The following is an 18,218-nucleotide window of genomic DNA, read 5'->3' as shown; positions in this document are numbered from 1 at the left end:
TGACCGAGCTTGCACATAGCTTTGTAGCTCTTCTGGAAGAGATGGGTATTTTCAGGAGGGAGTTAGCCAGAAGCTGTCTTGTTTAGGGAAGAATGGGGGTAGGCGCTGTCTTAGGGGAAGTGAGCACTCGTGGCCCTCTGGGTGCTTTTCTAGGGCTTGGCTTAGTTCATTCGGCCTTGCTAGGGCTGCCTGGATTCTACTCAGGAGCCTCCCCCACCCCCACTTCTCTATACTCTGGTTCTATGCCCTCAAGCACCCTTCTGGCAACTGGTTCACCTTGCCTGGACCCCTGATTGGGGATGAAGAGGACATTTATAAACTGTCACTCCTTCCTTTTCTCCCCTGAACCTGGCTTTCTGACCCACAAGGTGAGTTCCATCCAGCCCTGTACCTCGGTGACCCAGCGGGGCTCTGCGTTCCATTGCTCCCTGTGGCCTCCCAGGGTACTGTACCCCAGCCTGGATGCTCCAGCTGCAACAAGACCCACCACACAGGGCTGTCAGGAGGGCCTTGTCAAGCTAGAGAGCCACAGGTGGTCTGTCAATCAGGCTGCCCCGCCCCCATCTTTAACAGGGACCAGATGCAGAAATTCTGCTCTGGGCACATTCTTGGCCGAGTGCCTGTCCACATACTGTCTCCATGCCTCTGTTCATGTTTTTCCCTCTGTCCCCTAAGTAATCAGTCAGTAAATACTTTTTCCACATGGCACCTGATCCCTGCCCTCATGGAGTCCAACTCACAGTGCGTTAAGGAAACAGATCTAATCGCAGGGTGGTAAATGCTCTGGAAGACCAGGGAAGACGTGCCTTGAGCAAACTGTGATAGGTCATAGAAGGCGATATCTGCTGAGGCTGATGGGGACAAAGATCTGTGGGTGGGAGCAAGAGAACGTTCCACTCCCCAGGGTTGGCAAGGTGGTGATGGAGGGCATCACAGACGTTCAGAGTTGGAAGGAACTGCAAAGGGCAGACACTCATTCAGTTGTTCCCTTATCCAGTCAAAGCACATTGAGGGTGAACTGTGTCCAGGCCCTGAGACCACTGCCAGGGCATAAGGCATGACCTCTGACCTCCAAGAGGTTGCAGGCTAGTTGGGGAGAAGGTAGGTAAGTGTAAACTACCCAACGGAGGTTGCTCAGTCAGTGTTCCTGCCCCAGGGGACTTCTAGCCTCAGTTGATTGGGAGCTTCCTTATTCTCAAAGCAACAGAATGTTGCTAGATGGTTCCAGTTGTAAAAACATCTCCATCTTGGCAGACTCATCTTCCGGTTGCTGCCACCAGGTGGACTGGGTTGTATCCTGTTGGAGCTCATTGAACAAGTCCCTTTGCCCTCCTTGGCTTGGCCTCTCCACTTTGGAAGATGGGTGTGAGGCAGTGTGATGCAGCCTCCATCCTCTGCCCTCACCCAGCCTATCCCTCACTCCAGCCAAAGGTCCAAGTCCTTCAGCCAAGCTCTGGCAAGTGTCCATGGTGGGGAGGGGCTAAGTGATGGAAAGCCTGTGGTCTGCAGCTGGTGGCTTAATGCCAGACAGTGAGCGCATTGGTGGATTCTTCTCTTCCACATCCCTACTATGTGTCTGACACTGTGTCAGATGACTCAGGTGTGGGGAGACAAGAACAGCGTCCCAGCTGACCTTTTAGTGCTGTGGAGTGAGCACAGGGTGGCTGAGTGGGAGTGGGCTGGCCCCCGGGTGAGGCCATGATGCTGAGGATGACTTGGGAGTGAAGAGTTGGCTCTCCCCACAAGGACCAGGGCAGAGGGGATGGCGACTTGGCACAGAGGCAGGGGCCACCAGTTTGCAGGGACCCTTGGGGAGGAGGCGGTGGGGGGCTGGGTGGGGGCGAGGCTGGGACCCAGCTGCCCAGGGCCCTGGCTTCTCCACAGAGGGGTCAGAACTGCACTCCACCCACTGTCAGATCCTGACACATCCTCAAAGGATCTCAGCTCAGGAGGAGGGACATGGTCACATCTGAAAATAAGGTAAGAAGTAGACCACGCTGGATTCCTGCTTCTTCGAGCATCAGCCTCCCTGCAGTGCTGGAGGGCGGCCCAGGCCCCCACCTTTCTGGAATCCAGAACGCTCGAAATCCCAAAGGTTCTTTCAAGCCTGCAGCAAACTAATTTCGTAGCAAAAATCTGACCTGAATTGATGTGAGACTAATTATGTTCTTTAAAAATATCTCATGTTTCTCTATGGAAATACTATGTATTTGATTTTTGGGTGCTGCCCACATTCCTCTGGGGGAGTCACTCTGCACACCATATACAGCACTGTAATCCTTTGTAAATCGGGAAAACTCTGAGTTCCTAAACTCACTGGGCTCAAGGTGGGCACGGTGCACCTGCGAAACAAGTTCAGAGACACCCAGGCACCTGCCCAGTCACAGCCAGGTGGGAGCCCCGGGATTCCAGCAGTTTCCCTGACTCAGGGCCTGGGACAAAGTATGGACTGTGGCCTGGCTTCTTCACAGCCTTCGGGTTGGCGTGCAAGTGAGGACTCCAGGTGTGGAGCCGCCTGGCCGGCAGGTGGGCCACTGGGAGGGAGGCGGGACCAGGCCTCGACTGTGCTTTGTGTCTGCCTCAGCCTCGGATGGAGGGAGCGGGCCCGACACGGGGGGAGGCACAAGGACAGAGGCGGCAGAGGCCTCAGAGGGAAGAGGGAGCCCTGTCAGTGATGGGCTGCATCCCTAGCAGTAAAAAAACTTTTTGGGTGTGTACCCCCAATACCTGCGTGTTGCTATATACAAGTATTACCTTACTGTTCGACCATGTAGATCATAAAACCTAAACCAAAAATAGGAATCAAAGGATGAGCTAAAGATGTAATACTTAATTTTTTTTAAATTTTATTTTGGTGGTGGTACAAAAGCCTCTGCTTTCATATGCTTGATTATTTTTGGAAAGTGTGCTTTCGTGCTCTATGAGCGAGCAGTTGGATGGTCTGGCTCTATGTTCAGTCTGCGTAGCTATCTGGTTTTAATGGCTGCCCTCTCTGAGAAAGATCCCTGCCTGAGACACATAGCTGCACACGGAGGAAACGCATCACTGGCTTTCTTACTAAATTGGGTTACTCATTTTTCCATCCTGTCCACTGCGTATGTGGAGGATTTGTTGAAATTTGGCTAGTACATTTCCATCCTTCCTGATGCCAATCAGATGTTTTTGTCAACTAAATGGAAGGTATTTTATTTTAAAGTTCTTAACACACGAGTCCAAAACCCACTCAAATGCTTTGGAAATTTTTGAGCAGATTAGCAAATTCTGTTATGTAGGTTTTTAGGAGTTCAGACACGAGAGATTTTGTAAGTTACAGACTTATATTGTTTTCGGTAACAAAATCCTATGACAGTAGAAACATTTCCCACATTTCCGAATATACTTTTCCAGAATGCTTCGCCGGCCTCAGTGTCTTCTAAAAGAGCAGTTCTTTTCTCATTTGTTGTGATAACACGCCTTTCCCATGAAGGGACATACTAAACACGCTTAAAGGTATTTCAAAAACTTAACTGGGAAGCCAGTATTCATAGAAAAACATGGACAAATGCGGAAGTTTTTTTTATGAAAGGAAGATGTGTTGAACTAAGTTGTTAGCTTTGACAGGTCTTTCTGATTGCTTTTCTAGAAGATAACCAGTAGATCTCTGAAGCAGACGGTTTCCTGAGTCACTGCCCATCTCATTACAAATTTTGTGGAAAATTCTGTTCTACTGTCTAAAGCTTTTTACTAAGGAAAATTTCAAACATACAGAAGTAGAGCAAATAATAGAACGGATTTCTGCCTCTGGTCACTCAGCGTCAACAGCAAGGAATGTCCTATCGTCCTGCTGCCTCGGTCCCTCTCCCCCTTTTAAAGAACGAATCCCAGGGGCGCCTGGATGGCTCAGTTGGTTAAGCCACTGCCTTCGGCTCAGGTCATGATCCTGGAGTCCCGGGATCGAGTCCCGCATCGGGCTCCCTGCTCGGAGGGGATTCTGCTTCTCCCTCTGACCCTCCCCCCTCTCATGCTCTCTCTCTCTATCTCATTCTCTCTCTCAAATAAATAAATAAAATCTTTAAAAAAAAAAAAAAAGAAAGAACGAATCCCAGAAGTCATGTTATTTTTCACCCTTAAATAATCCAGTATGCATCTCTATTTGATAAGGACTTAAAAAAAAAAAAAAAACTTGTTTTGGGGCACCTGTGTGATTCAGTCGGTTAAGCTTCTGACTTTGGCTCAGGTCATGATCTTCAGGGTCTTGGGCTCGAGCCCTCGGTGGGCTCCTTGCTCAGCAGGGAGTCTGCTTGTCCCTCTTCCTTTACCCTCCCCCACCCCTGCTCATGCTCTCTCTTAAATAAATAAAATCTTAAAAAAAAACTTGTTTTATTTTGAAATAATTATAGGTTCACAGGAAGTTGCAAAAATAGTACTCCCAAGTCCCATGTGCCCTGTTCTTAATGGTGACATCTCGAATTGCTATAGGACCATGATCAAAACCAGAAGTGGACATTAGTACAGTACTATTAACTAGACTACAGACCTTATTCAGTTTTCACTGTTCTTGGGGGGGAGGGGGCTCTGTACAGTTTTATCACCTGTAGACTCATGTAGCCACCACCATCAAGATACAAGGGAGCTCGTCACCTGGAGGGAAGTCCCCGTGCTGTTGTCTCTCTGTGCACACCCCTTCCTTGCTGTCCTCTGCCAACCACCAATCTGTTCTGCATCTTTATAGATTTGCCATTTTGAGAATGTTATATATAAACAGAACCAAACAGTATGTGACCTTTTGCAATTGGCTATTCTCACTCAACGGAATGCCCTTGAGCTCCGTCCAGATTTCTGCTTGTATCAATAGTTTGTTGCTTTTTATTGCTGAGTAGTAGTCCATGATCTGGACGTCCTGGAGTTTAACCTTTTGCCTGTTGAAGGACATGTGGATCGTTTCCAGGTTTTGGCAATTACAAATACAGCTGCTGTGGACATAAGTGTATAGGGTTTTTTGTGAGCATATGTTTTCATTTCTGTAGGAGAAACGTCTAAGAGTGATTACTGGCTTGTATGGTAAATGGTGTGTTAGTTTTGTAAGAAAGTACCAAACTGTTTTCCAGAGTGGCTTACCATTTTATATTCCTACCAGGAATGAACACAAGAGCCAGTTTCCCTGCACCTTGGCCAGCTTTTGATATTGTCTCTATTTTGTATTAATATGTATATAGTGATGTCTTGTCGTTTTAGTTTGCATTTCCCTAATTGCTAACAATGTTGAACTGCTGTTTATGTGTTTATTGTCCATGTATCCTTCTTGAGTGGAATATCCATTCATGTCTTTTGCCCATTTTCTAATTGTATTATCTTTTTACTGTTGAGCTTGAGCATTCTTGCTGTATTCTAGATGCTCGCCATTTGTTAGGTATGTGTCTTCTAAAAGTTTATAGTCTTGCATTTTACATTTAAATCTGTGGTCTGTAGTCTAGAATTAATTTTTGTATATGGTGTAAAGGTATAGGTTAAGGTTCATTCTTTTTTGCCTCTGGATGTCCAGTTGTTCCAGTACTGTTTATCGAAAAGATGATTCTTCCTCCATTGATAAGGATGTTTATGTACCCGCCATGCCATGATCACGCCTAATGAAACTGACAAGAATTCCTGTGTGTTATCTAGCTCAAAGATGTCTTTTCATCATTGGTTTGTTAGCATCAGGACCCAACAAAGTCCACATGTTGCGTTTAGTTTTGTCTCTGGAGTCTTTATTCTGTAACAGCCCCTCAAGCACCTTTGTTTATAAGCCATTGATTTGTTGGTGAAACTAGGTTGTTTGTCCTATAGACTGTCCTGTAGTCTAGATTCGGCTGCTGCGTCCTCATGGTATCATTTAGTCTGCCCCACTACCCTCTATATTTCCTGGCTACCGGTAGTAGCTCTGGAGGCTCCTTTTGATCCCATTTCACTTTTGGGCAAGAGTCCTTCTTAGGTGGTGCCATGTGCATCCCATCAGGAGGCTGGAAACTTCTCGCAGCCCCATGTTGGTGATCTTGACTGTGCGTTCAGAGTTGGACTTGCCCAGACTGCCTGTTGGCTAGGGGTTTTATCATATCGATATCTATGTCCAGTATTTGTCTTAGGAGTTGCAAAATGATCATTCTTATTCTATTATTTTATTTTATTATTCTGTCTATTCATTAACAGGACTTCTGTAAAGTAGAACACGCCCTCAGCCATTCTGTAGTTACCCTGAAGTATTATAGATGGGGAAACTGAGGTTCTTAGAGATGAAGTCACTTGTCCAAGCTCGCAGATGGTGGGGTCTGGCAGGAATCCTGTTGGGTGGCCTCAAAGCTGAAGCTTGGTTATGCTACTTAAACACCCTGTCCCAGAGTCCCTGCCACTTTGAAGCCTTCCCTGACCTTCCCCCCAGCCTTGGCCAAGGCCGTCGATGCCGCCCAAGGGTGAGAGGGTAGGACCCCAGTGTCCATCCCCCACCCCCAGCACACAGGCTGTGAACAGTCGGCAGGGTCCAGCATTGTGTGCTGCCCTGGGCCCCGGGAGCAAGGCAAGCCCCCGGGATCGACGGCCTCAGAAATGCCGTCCTCACCTGCTGTTCTTTCATGCCAGGGGCCACGTGTCCATGAGTCAGAATGTTGCTTCACGTATTTTGGGGGGGTATTATGAAAACCCTCGAATCATTTGGTGTTACCTGGGGGGTGGTAAAACCAGTCTGCACATCATTTTCCTCATCTCTTGGATGCAGTTAATATTACTTAGTTCAAAGTTGCTGTGTAAAAAAAACATGAGATGATGCTTGGGAAAACAGTGTGTAAGCCAGGAGCGCTGCCCGGAGTCAGGTAAAGAGCTAGTAAACCCAGAAGCCTGGCGAGCACTGTCAGGCCGGAGAGCCCTTCCAGCATCGGCTACCCCTCCCTGCAGAGGACCTCCCTCCCCTTTCTGCAACGAGGGTCTCGGGCCTGCCAGGACAGGACTGGCTCTTGGAAGGAGGCTCTGGAGCCGGAGGGGCTGCTCGCGTGGGGCTGACAATGTGTTTATAGGACCTGAGTTCGAGTCCCATCCCTGATTTCGGGGCAAGTCACCCACCCTCTCTGAGTGGCTCTCTTGCCCGTAAACTAATTGACCTACATGGGGAAAATGCGAGAGAACTCTGCATGCCAGTGTCTCTCTGGGCTTGGGGGGTGGGGGGGTGGCGCTTGAGTGGCAGTGAGCAGAGCCCTAGGAAGAAGCCGGGCCTCTAGCCTTCACCCAGCTTCCACAGCCGAGGAGCCTCCCGGGCGCAGGTCCCCTCCCCGTGGGCAGGGTCAGCTCAGCAGTGCCCCTGGGCCGGGCCTCCCAACGCCGCCTTCAGTGGCCAACAAAACAGCCTTTGACACACCGGCCTGCCTGTGCTTGGAAGCTGGAGATTTAGGAGGATTTGTATTTCCTCTAGGCACCCCCCCCCAATTCCCTGTGTTTATTCATTTAATTTGGGATGATAGACAAAGATGATGATTTACAACCCAAATCTTCTTTTTTAAAGAAGTATTTCTGGCACTGGTTTCCAGTTTTGCAACCATCCTTACGGGAGCTATTCTTAGACTTGTCACTGGTTCTTTCTCGGAGCTCGCCACCAGTCTTTATATAGACACCTTCTCCAGTTTTGAGTTTCTTTATATAGATGCCTTCTCCAGTTTGGATTTTAAATCTAGTTTCATCTCTTGGTCAGTGTGTTAGAGATCATTTATTTTCACAGGAAAATAGAAATGCAAAGGGCTTTCCTAGGGTCAAAACTTACAGCTAAGAGCAGATGTGCAGATGGGGACAGGGGATGCTGGAGACATGAGAGGGGGGCCGGGGGCAAAGCCAGGAGCTTGGGGACACAGTAGGCAAAGAGCCTCTTCATCCAGGGTCAGGCTGTGGGCCTGGGTGCACCCCGGAAGCCAGTACGTTCTGGCTGAGAATATCATCTGGGGCTTGGAAGGGACCATGAGAGGTCATCTGGCCTGACCTCGGGCTCAGGCGGAGATGGTCAGGTTTGGAGGCTTGGCTGTTTTTCTGGCAGAGACCCTCCAGGGCCCAGCAGAACTGTGTGGGGGTCACACGGCTGGTTGGTGGTGGAGCTCGGACCTGGGCTGCGGCCAGAGCACCCTCCCCGGTGTCCACACTCTCTGCCTCAGTCAGCGGATCCTCTGGTCACCCTGCAGCTTAGTCTCCCAGAGCCTCTGCCGAAGGGTGACCAGAGGCTCCGGGGTGGTGCTGACCAGCCCGTTGATAGCTGGCAGAACTGAAAGGGACACCTGTCAGGGCCGTGGGGCTCGGATGGCCTTGGGCACAGCAGTGACCAGCCTCCCAGGAGTCGCTTTACTACCTTGACAGCAGCTCTTCCATGGGGGCATCTGGGTTAATTTTTAATGTGAAATTGTTCATTTGTTAACCATGGCTCTTGAAGTTGCCATTGGGAAAAGCAGTGGACAGAGAGCCTGCGTGGGGCAACTGGATGGGACCCTAGGACCCTAGAAGGCCAGCCTGTGTTCCACCCACTCCCATTGTTATTTTCCCACCCAGAATCTCTGTATGCCAGTTTCCTCATCTCTGTGTGCTTCTCTGTAAAATACCTCTAATTTTTAAAATAAGGACTGAAAATCAATAGGTAACAAAGTGAGTATTATAAATGGCTTTGGTGCTGAGCTTGGTGCTGGGGATTGAAAGACAGAAATGCGGTCTTGCCTCAGAGAGCGGACAGCCTCTGGCAGATAAACACACGAGCAAGGGACAGAGCCACCCGTCACATAGAAGCACAGCGGCGTGTGATGTGGATAGAAGTCTCTGCTTGGGGGAAGCGTAGGGGGCAGGATTTTAGGAAGAGGGATACAGAAAACTGAATTAAAAGAGCAGTTTGAAGGTGTGGGCCACAGAGTCTCCAGAACAGCACAGATGGATGATGAAGAACGGGGGCCGGCCCTCAGGGAAGTTGGAGAGAAACGGGAAAGAAAAGGCACAGCTCTCTGAAGAGAGAAAGCGACAAAGTGGTCTTGCTCGATGGGGAAGTGTGGACATGCGCAGACCCAGCAGGTGTTTGCTGAGCCCCTGCCGTGTGACCGGTGCTGTGAGCAGAGCGGAGCCTCCTGGCCCTCAGGGAGCTTATGTTCTGGTGAAGGAGGCAGTTAATAACTATATGAGTAAACATACACTTTGCCAGAGGGAGTCAGGCAGGAAGGAGCGCTGTGGGGAAAAGCCAGAGCGGCGGGGTCGGGAGTGCCCGGGGCGGGGGCGGTGTCATCTTGCGGGAGCGGGTGGTCCGGGCAGAGACCTGAGGGAAGTGTAGACGTGAGCTGTGTGGCCGACAGCCCGTGCAGGGGTGCAGAGGCCCGGGGGCAGGAGCAGGCCGGGCGAGGTGGAGGAGCCGCAGGAGGTCTGCGTGGTCAGAGTGGAGGCTCCTGGTGGGAATCGTGGGAGACGAGAGCCACAGGGAGCCGCCGGGCAGCCTTGTGGGCCATTGTACGGACAGCAGCTTATACTTCGAACCAGCTGGCAGCGACTGGGGAGCTTTGAGCAGAGGGGGGCCCAGTCTGGCGAACGTCCTAGAAGCCTTGCGTGGCTTCCGTGTGGGGACTGGACAGTAGGGGCCAAGGCAGAAGCAGAGAGACCGCTCAGGCGCCTGTTTCACAAATCCAGGGGAGACACGGTAGTGGCTGGGCCGGGACACACGTGGTCAGTGTCCAGTTACAATCTGAAGGTGGATGTAGAGGCCCAGAAGATTGTTTGCCACGCTGCCACTCGCCCGGGAAGGAGGCTAACGCTGTGGTTTCTTCTCTTTAGGCCAGCTCGTCGCTTACCGCAAGGGTTTGTCTCAGGGACCCCTGGCTGCCAGGCACCATGACGGTGAGGGGGGCCGCACTGGCCCCGGATCCAGCGTCGCCCACGACCATGGCAGCGTCGCCCAGCGTGTCTGTGATCCCTGAGGGCAGCCCCACGGCCATGGAGCAGCCTGTGTTCCTGATGACAACTGCGGCGCAGGCCATCTCCGGGTTCTTCGTCTGGACGGCCCTGCTCATCACCTGCCACCAGGTACCCAGGCCAGTCCTGGGCCCTTGGGTCAGAGAGCCACGGAAAGCCCTCTGGAAGGATCCGGAGAGGTTTTCCAGTCCCCACAGAGTATTAGGCCAGGCCAGGCTGTGCTGCGGTAATAACCTGAATCTGGGGGCTCCACCTGGTAGAAGGTGGCGAGGAGACCTGTGTATCCATCGAGGGCCTCCTCTGTGCCGCTCGCCCGAGGTTCTCCAACTGGCTGTGCGCTCGGCTCCCGGGGGAGCTTGTCGCAACGCTGGATTCCCCGGCCATTCTTGCCTGGGTCCATAGAGTCTTGGGCCCCGTGTCTGTGACGCTGGCCCGGGCCCCCTGAATGCACCCGACGAGCTTTTTGCCCCCTCTGGTCTGATGTTCAGAACAGCTTCATGGTGGGGGTTTCGTCGCTGAGGAGGGCCTGAGGCTCAGGGTTGAGGATCGGCCACAGCACGAGGAAGCGGCAGAGCCGGACAGCAGAGCGCGTCCGTCCGTCCCCTCAGCCACGGAGCAGAAGGGTGGCAGGTGGCAGGTGGGCTGCCCCGGTCGGGTCCCCGGCTGAGCCTGCCCCCGTCTGCCCCCAGATCTACATGCACCTGCGCTGCTACAGCTGCCCCAACGAGCAGCGCTACATCGTTCGCATCCTCTTCATCGTGCCCATCTACGCCTTCGACTCCTGGCTCAGCCTCCTCTTCTTCACCAACGACCAGTACTACGTGTACTTCGGCACCGTGCGGGACTGCTACGAGGGTGAGGACGGCGTGCGGGCTGGGGCGGGGCGCCGGGGGCGCTGGCTGGGCTGCACACCCTTCCCGCCGGGGTCTGGGAGCCAGAAGCCCCGCGGCCCGGGCTCCTCCGGGGGGGCTGCCCCTCGCTTCTCTACCCACTTCAGGGTTCCCGTCTGGGCCCCCGCTGAGAGGTGACGGCATGTGTGTAGCACTTGGCCACAGGGCTCCCACGACACCTGTAGGGACACCTGCAAGCAGGGACCCTCCCCCTGTGCCTCATTTCTCAGCCTGGCGTCTCTGATCGGGGTGAGCAGTGAAGAAGTTGTCTGTTTGTAGACAGAAACCCCAGGTACAGATGGGTCAGGGGCTTATCCGGGGCCCGTGGCGAGGCAGTGGCAGGGGTGAGGCTCCCTCCCCATGTGCCTTAATCCTGAGGGCTTTGTCCCGGGAGCAGGCTCTGCTGTGCCACCCAAGAAGGCGACTCCCTGCTTTTCGTGGGCTTCGGGTCCCGTGTTCGGTGTGGAGACATCAGCTGCTCTGTGGGGAGGGCCAGGCCCTCGGCTGGGCGCTGGGTGGCAAGGAGGAAAGCCAGCCCCCAGCTGCCTACCTGGCCAGTCACCACGGGACCGGGTAGCTCTCCCCGGGGCCCAGCCGCAGACACAGGGAGCAGAGACCTAGAGCTTGAGGCTGCTGGGGTGAGCATCCCAGGCAGCCAGGAGAGCTAATGCACAGGGCCCGGGAGGAATCCGGGAGGTAGGGGGAGCTGGGCTGGGGGCTGGCCACGGCCAGGGGAGAGGCCGGCGGCTGGAGACGGAATGGCACTGGGAAGGAAAGACAGGATGTGCACGGCCTTGCAGGGTACACGGAGAAATTTAGATTTTCTTTTTTACTGTTGGTGCACAAGAATATGACACAACTGGAAATTGCAGGTTAGAACATCTCTCTGTGGAGGGCGGGTGAAGGAGGGAGAGGCCAGAGCCCTTAAGACAGGTCACAGGCCCACAGTGCCTAGACCTGCACAGGCCAGCAGGGCTGGGAGGAGGGGTCCTTGAATTCGAGATCCCTGCTCTGACATCCCCCTCCTCCTCTCAAGGTCATGCATTTTCCTGTTTCCTCCCCTGTCTGCACTGCTGGCTTCAGGTAGAGTGACCAGATGTCGCGGTTCCCTATGTTGAGGCAGGGCAGCCCTGACCACGACCAGTTGTCCTCTTCCCCATCCCTGGGGGGGCTTTGCCTTGGGCCCTGGGCTCTGTGGATATTGGGGTGCAGCATGCTCATCCCCACAGAAGCTGGAGCCTCTCTTCCTGTTCCACTTTGAACCCGCGTATCCCTGAGGCCTCGCGGGGCACGGGAAATGCCTTATGCCTTGGCCAGGAAATGCAGGCGCCCGCCAGAGCGCACTGCCCCCCACGCCCCCCTCCAGCCGAGGGCCTCACCCTCACCCACCCCTCCAGCCACACTGTCCTCTTCTCCAGTGGGGCCATCGGGTGTTTCCCCAGTGTCTAGAAGGCTCTTCTTGGCCCGCTCCTTCTCCTTTGTCCTGACTCTGGTGTCTCCTGGAACGGCTTCTGCTGTTGCTTCTCTCCCGGCACCCTGCGCGCGTCCTCACGGCCTGAGCTCGGCGGCAGTGAGCGTGCACACACAGCACGGTGCCTACTTTGCTGTTGTCTCCCCGAGTGGACTTAACTCCGCGGGCGCAGGGACAGGCAGAGAGCCCGTGTCCGCAGAGCCAGGCACCTGCCAGGTGCTCACTCAGTCCAGAATTTCTGAATGAATAAGGGACTTTATCACACACCTTCTGTGCACCTTACATTCGCAGGGGGCCTCATCGAGCTCCCAGCTGGGTTCCCTGCTTGGCTCTGCCGGGTGAGAATACTGAGGCCAGGTGGGGACCTGCTCTGGGCGGAACTGGGGCTCTAATGCCTGATGTCCCTGGAGGCAGCAGGGTCCAGGGAAACTTCTGGGTTTCTGGGGAGCTGCACACACTAGTGTTGAGAATCCTTTTCCAGTCATGTTGCCAGTCGCAAATGGGGGCCCAGGAGCAGCCTCTGCCCACTGATTCCCTCAGAAGCACAGAGCTATTCCCTGCCAAGGAGGATCCTCTCCTGTGTGGTCTCCCTTCTCTGTGGGGCCCGAAGACCGGGGTGCCTGGCAAAGTGGGGCACGGTCTGTACTATCCTCACTCTGTGCCCCAGAGGCGGCAGCAGATGGTTGGCTGGGTCCCCCCACTCCAGAAGCCTCTGTTCAGGCCCCGCCTATCCCAGCCTTCCTCTTGGTCCACTTAGAGGTCCTGGTAAGAAGTCTGCCTCCCTGCTAAGCATGTCTCCTAGCAACACTGTTATCCCCTGGCCTCTCCGCCTCTCCCAGGGAGTTTACAAACAGCACAGCAGCTGCGGGGGAGTTCAGGCTGCCCCAGAGTTCACCAGCTTTTCGTGTCTGAGTTGGTGGGCTTGGCCCTCGCCTCGCCCTTTTCTGCAGCTCTGCTCAGCATCTGGGACCCCCTCCCCTTGTCCTTTCATCTGCAGGACCTGCCCCTGCAGAGTTGGGGATGGAGGGTCTTCCCTTAAAATTAAAAAAGAGCCCCCCCTTCATTCCCCTCCCAACCCACCCCACCCTTCCTTCTTGGTGTCCCAAGACCCGGGAAGGGCAGAAGGGAGATCAGGAGCCAGGCTGTGCTGGAAGACCCCGATTGCAGAGCCGGGCAGCCGGGCTCTCGCTGGGCGCCGCGCAAGCATTTGTTTTTCTCTTTGACGAAATTACAACTAAATTTTACTCTCATTCAGGTACTAGTGCACACAGTTGAAACACAAAATCGCCCTAACTCTTCCTCACTCCCAAGTTCATTGTATTTTCAACTCTTTAAACTTTTTTTTTTCCCTAGAATAACCTAAAAATATGCTTATACTCTTGGTTCTCGATTTTTCAATTTCAGATAGGGTTCCATAGTGACCTCCAGTTGTAGAAAGCTTTGACTTAGGTATCTTCCCCCCAACCCCATACACACACACACACACACACACACACACACACACACACAGAATTCTCTCTTCATCTTTTCATTGTGACTAGACCACAATTTTTCTCAATCTGTGTTCAGTGTTTGCATTATGACCTGTCTGTAAATACTGATCAGAGCTGAGCCCTGTAGTGTCCCAGGCCGACATTTCCCTGTGTAACTTTTTGTTTTCCTCTGGTTATTGCTTACCTTGCTTTTGGGTTCGCTCTGCTTTCTGTGTATCTATCATTAATTTATTCCCAAATGCTTTAATTGACTAGAAGAGAGAAACCCTTCTCCGCGCCGTCAGACACATGGGCGTATCTGTTAGCTCTGGGTCTCCCCCGAGCCCTGGTCTTCCTGCTCTGGTCTGGCTGCTTTCTGGCCTCTTGGTCTTCTCCTCACCATCATCCTGGGACGCCTGCTTACCTCTCTTGTGCTGAATCACCTGTTCCCTGGATGCCGTTTTTTTCCTCGTCTGTGGTTTGCTCTCCCTTTTTGGTCAGTCCATATCTTCCAGGAGCTTCATGGCAAAAAGCAAGCATGAGAGTTCTGGGTTGTTTTTTTTTTTTTTTTTCAATCTGAAAATTACCTGCAAATATTTTTACTATATTATCCTATTTGGAGTTTGATGGGAATCCAGTTCTAAGTTGGAAATCATCCTCCCTCTGAATTTTGAAGGCATGTTTTCCCCTGTCTTCTAGCTTCCAGTGTTGTTTTGGGAAAGTCTGCTAGAGTCTGATCCTTTGTCCTGAGGTTCTGGGAAATTTTCTTATATGTTTCTTCCATAATTTCTTCCCCTCCACTTTATCCTGCCATTCTGGAATTCCTGTTGTAGGATGTTGCACTTCTGGATGGAGCCTCACATTTTCTTTATAATTTTCCAGCTCTTTTTTTGCTCTGCTTTCCAGGAGCTTTATTTATTTTTTTAAATCTTTACCCTTGAGCTTCTGTATCGAAGGTCTTTCGTTTTTGTTTTTTGTTTTATCATGTTGTAGAATGTCAGGACCTCTTCCCTGTCCTTTTTTGTTTTGAGCCCCCGTTCTTGGTATTGGGTAGAGTATCTCCTCTTCTCTTTCTGGGGATGCTAATTACAGTTTTCTGCTCCCTGCATTATCTCTGCCTCCTGAGCTCCTTTCGTCTGTTGGCTTTGGTCTTTGACCTTTGTGTCGGAAGCTCTCCTCAAATGTCTAGTGTCCTTGGCTATTTTTGTGTTTAAGAATGGGGCTCAAAACTGCTGGGCCTCCCATCTGGGTGACGGGGCATGTGATGTGACCCTGCCAGTTTATGCAGTGATAGGGGCAGGCACCAAATGAGGACCTTTTGATTCTGGGCCTGTTTCCCCGGAGAATAATGTTCTCATCTCCAGCCTGGGAGGCAAAAGCTGGGCAGGCTGAGTTGAGGGAGCGGATGGGGCAAGGGACCCGCCCTTTGCATTCAGGCCTCGTCCACTTTGTGCACATGTCCTCATTGCCCTCAGCTGAGCCATGTTCTCTGAGGACAGAACTGTCTCAACTGTCTTGAGAGTGAAAACCCGGTAGCTCCGCGTGGAGACTTGGAGCTGAGGTTCCCGTTCACACCCTCAGCCCTCAGGACTGCCTGGTGCGTCTGGTTTTGGGGTTTCCCAGGGTTCTCGTTGGCTCCCCCCGTTCCCTGGGTCAGTGACCACACTGCATCTTCCAGAGCTATGGTCAGCATCTCTGGTCTGCTGCCCCTGGTGCTGTCCCCCTTGTGTGCAAAGGTTTGTGCCCATCCCCCCCATTTGTTCACCTTTCAGCAGGGAAGGAGGGTAGCGAGTAGTACTAAACCCTGCCTTTTGGTGGCAGGAGTGCTGTCTTCTAAGGAGGGGGCTGAGTCTCAGAGAAGTAAGCGGCTCACCCAGGGTCCCATTTCTACCATCTGACAAGGGCTGTAATCCACATGGCGCGAGGATGAGCCATCGGGGCAGGTAGACGGAGAAGGGCCGATCGAGCCACCTGCATGCAGGGAGCGTCTGATGGTGCTCAGGACGAGGGGTAGCCCCTAGAGACATCTCTGAGACAGCCCCAGGGAGCTCTGTGGTCAGGGGGTTACAGAGAGCCGGAGTTCAGAGGAGGGAGACCGACTGAACTGTGGCTTCACACAGGCACCGTGTTGTGAATACTGTTTGTGTGGGGTTTGCTTTTCCGCATATTTTTCCTTACTGTTAGCTCATTCTCATCTCCCAGGTAGCTGGTGGATGTATTATCATCCCCACTATGTACTCGTGAAAAAAAGAATGTGAGTAGGCTAAGAAACTTAAGATTACCTAGAGTGTCCCTGTCAGAGGCCAGACGCAGCCCTGGGTCTCTGGGTCACCAGAATGGCTCATGTCGGGTCGGGCGGAGGAGGGCAGGCCGGCATCCTCCCATGGAAGAGCATGAGCTCTGGCTACGAAGGGAGAGTTTACATGAAACAGTTAAAGAAGGAGGCTGCCTTCACCCCGCTTCAGATTTTGGACAAGACTTGCTGCCTGGAATCTGGCCCAAAGTGAAGCATCTTCCAAGGCAGAGAGAGAGGACAAGCCGGGATAAATGGAACCCAGCTGAGGGTCACAGACACAGGGCCGCACGAGACCCAAAGGCCGGGGTGCCTCCACTGGCCCCGGCGCTGACAGAGCTGGCCCTTCCGAGAGCTCAGTCCGTCCGAATGAAGAAAGGTATTGAGAGGAAACCAATCAGAAGAGGTGTCAGGAACAGTGATCTGGGTGGCAGGAAGCAGCAATAGGCAGGATCGAGGATCGAGAGGGCAGACAGGCCATGAGGGAGGAGGGATTGAAGCAGCTCAGGGCAGACCCCCCGGCCCACCAGGGCTGTGGCCCGTTGCGTCCGCTGCTGTCCCTGGTGATCCCGGAAAAAGAGGGGGAAGCATGTTCTGAGGCCCCTGTTGACTGAGCACAGAAGATTTCCATCCAAAGTAGTCAAAATTAAGTTTTCTGGGCTCATCCTCGAATTACCTGCCATGTGGAATGGCCCCACATCTTTCCAGATAACCAAAGTGTTTGTGTGCGCCGAGAAGGCCAGGCCCAGGGGCCAGCTGTAGGTGCTGAAGGCACGTGGAGGAAGCGAGCTTGGAATGGCCAGTTGCACCCAGGGTCACTGAGGTTCTGCACCCAGAGCGTGGCCCACCCCAGGCGTCCAGTGAGGGGTTATTGAACGAACAGACAGATGTGCCCGTCTGACCTGTAGCGGGGAGCTTGTGAGGACTCCTGACCCCGGGAGCTGCTGGCAGGGACAGCCAGAGCACACTTCTTGGTGGATCCTTTCTGATACCCTGGGGGCTCCTCGGGGCTGTGCTGTTACGGGTGCCCATTGCAGGGGCGCAGGTGGGAGGCTGGGTGGACGGCAGCCTCTTGAACTGTAGCCTCCTGTCCGGGCAGCTGTGGGTTAGAGATGCTGCCAGTGAGGAAGGAAGGCCTCAAGTCTCAGGGTCAGAAGGGACCTGTAAAGACTCAGCCTCTCAGAACCCCTGTATAATGTCTGCTAAGAGGCCCCTCGGCCTCTGATTGCATGCTCCCCCCAGCACAGAGCTCACTACCTTTCATCTCTGAAGATGGCCTATTGGCAGTTGTTTCTTATATTAGGCTGAAGGCCTAGGATCTGCTTCCGGGACCAGGTGGGTCCTGTCTGACCCTCTGGATAAGGTCGTGCCCCTTATATGAAGAGAGTGACCCTAATGTCTTTTCTCCAGGCCTCAAGGCTCCAGTACGATGCTCATTTCATCTCCCATCTTGGTCTGTTGCTCCTGATTTTGTGCATTTGTTCCTAGTCCATTTAAGATTTGGTATCTGCGGGGGGTGGGGGGGGGCGCCTGGGTGGCTCAGTCATTGAGCATCTGCCTTTGGCTCAGGTCATGATCCCGGGGTCCTGGGATCAAGCCCCGCATTGGGCTCCTTGCTCTGCGGGAAGCCTGCTTCTCCCTCTTCCTCTGCCCCTGCTTGTGTTCCCTCTCTGTCCCTCTCTCTCTGTCAAATAAATAAAATCTTAAAAAAAAAAAAAAAAAAAGATTTGGTATCTGGGGAGGTACCTGGGTGGCTCAGTCGGCTAAGCATCTGACTCTTGGCTTTGGCTCAGGTCATGATCTCAGGATCCTGGGATCAAGCCCCATATTGGGCTCGGTGCTCAGTGGGGAATCTGCTTGAGATTCTCTCTTTGCCTCTGCACCTCTTCTCCCCACCCTCTAAAATAAATAAATAAATAAATCTTTAAGATTGGGTATCTAGAACGGAACAGAAAGTTCTATTGCCCAGGGCAGGAGAGAGAGAAAGACCATCCCTTCCCTCCTGCTGGATGCTCCTGTCCAGACCGGAGGGCCTGGTTGGTGAGTCCCTTGGTCACTCATGTATCCACTGGGCCTAGCACAGAGCCTGGCACGCAAGCTGTGGTTAGTACATAGGGAGGCAGAGAGTCATTCTGTGTCTCTGGGGCCTCTCAGAGGAGCAGCCTGGAGCT

At 53.0% G+C, this 18,218-nt stretch overlaps 1 protein-coding gene across 3 annotated transcripts in view; it reads left to right on the top strand.

The window, feature by feature from the left end:
* TMEM184B (transmembrane protein 184B) overlaps positions 1-18,218 on the top strand; it is a 46,958-nt gene that overhangs the window by 14,217 nt on the left and 14,523 nt on the right. For all 3 annotated transcript variants that reach the window (XM_036102227.2, XM_036102224.2, XM_078076622.1), the window contains 2 exons: positions 9,784-10,032; positions 10,611-10,776. In XM_036102227.2, coding sequence (XP_035958120.2) covers positions 9,841-10,032; positions 10,611-10,776 — 358 coding nt within the window. In that variant the 5' untranslated portion in view covers positions 9,784-9,840. The remainder of the gene's footprint in view (positions 1-9,783; positions 10,033-10,610; positions 10,777-18,218) is intronic.

Source organism: Halichoerus grypus, chromosome 6 (assembly GCF_964656455.1).
Source record: "Halichoerus grypus chromosome 6, mHalGry1.hap1.1, whole genome shotgun sequence".
Classification (NCBI taxonomy): Eukaryota; Metazoa; Chordata; class Mammalia; order Carnivora; family Phocidae; genus Halichoerus; species Halichoerus grypus.
This window is presented reverse-complemented; position numbering and strand designations above follow the sequence as displayed.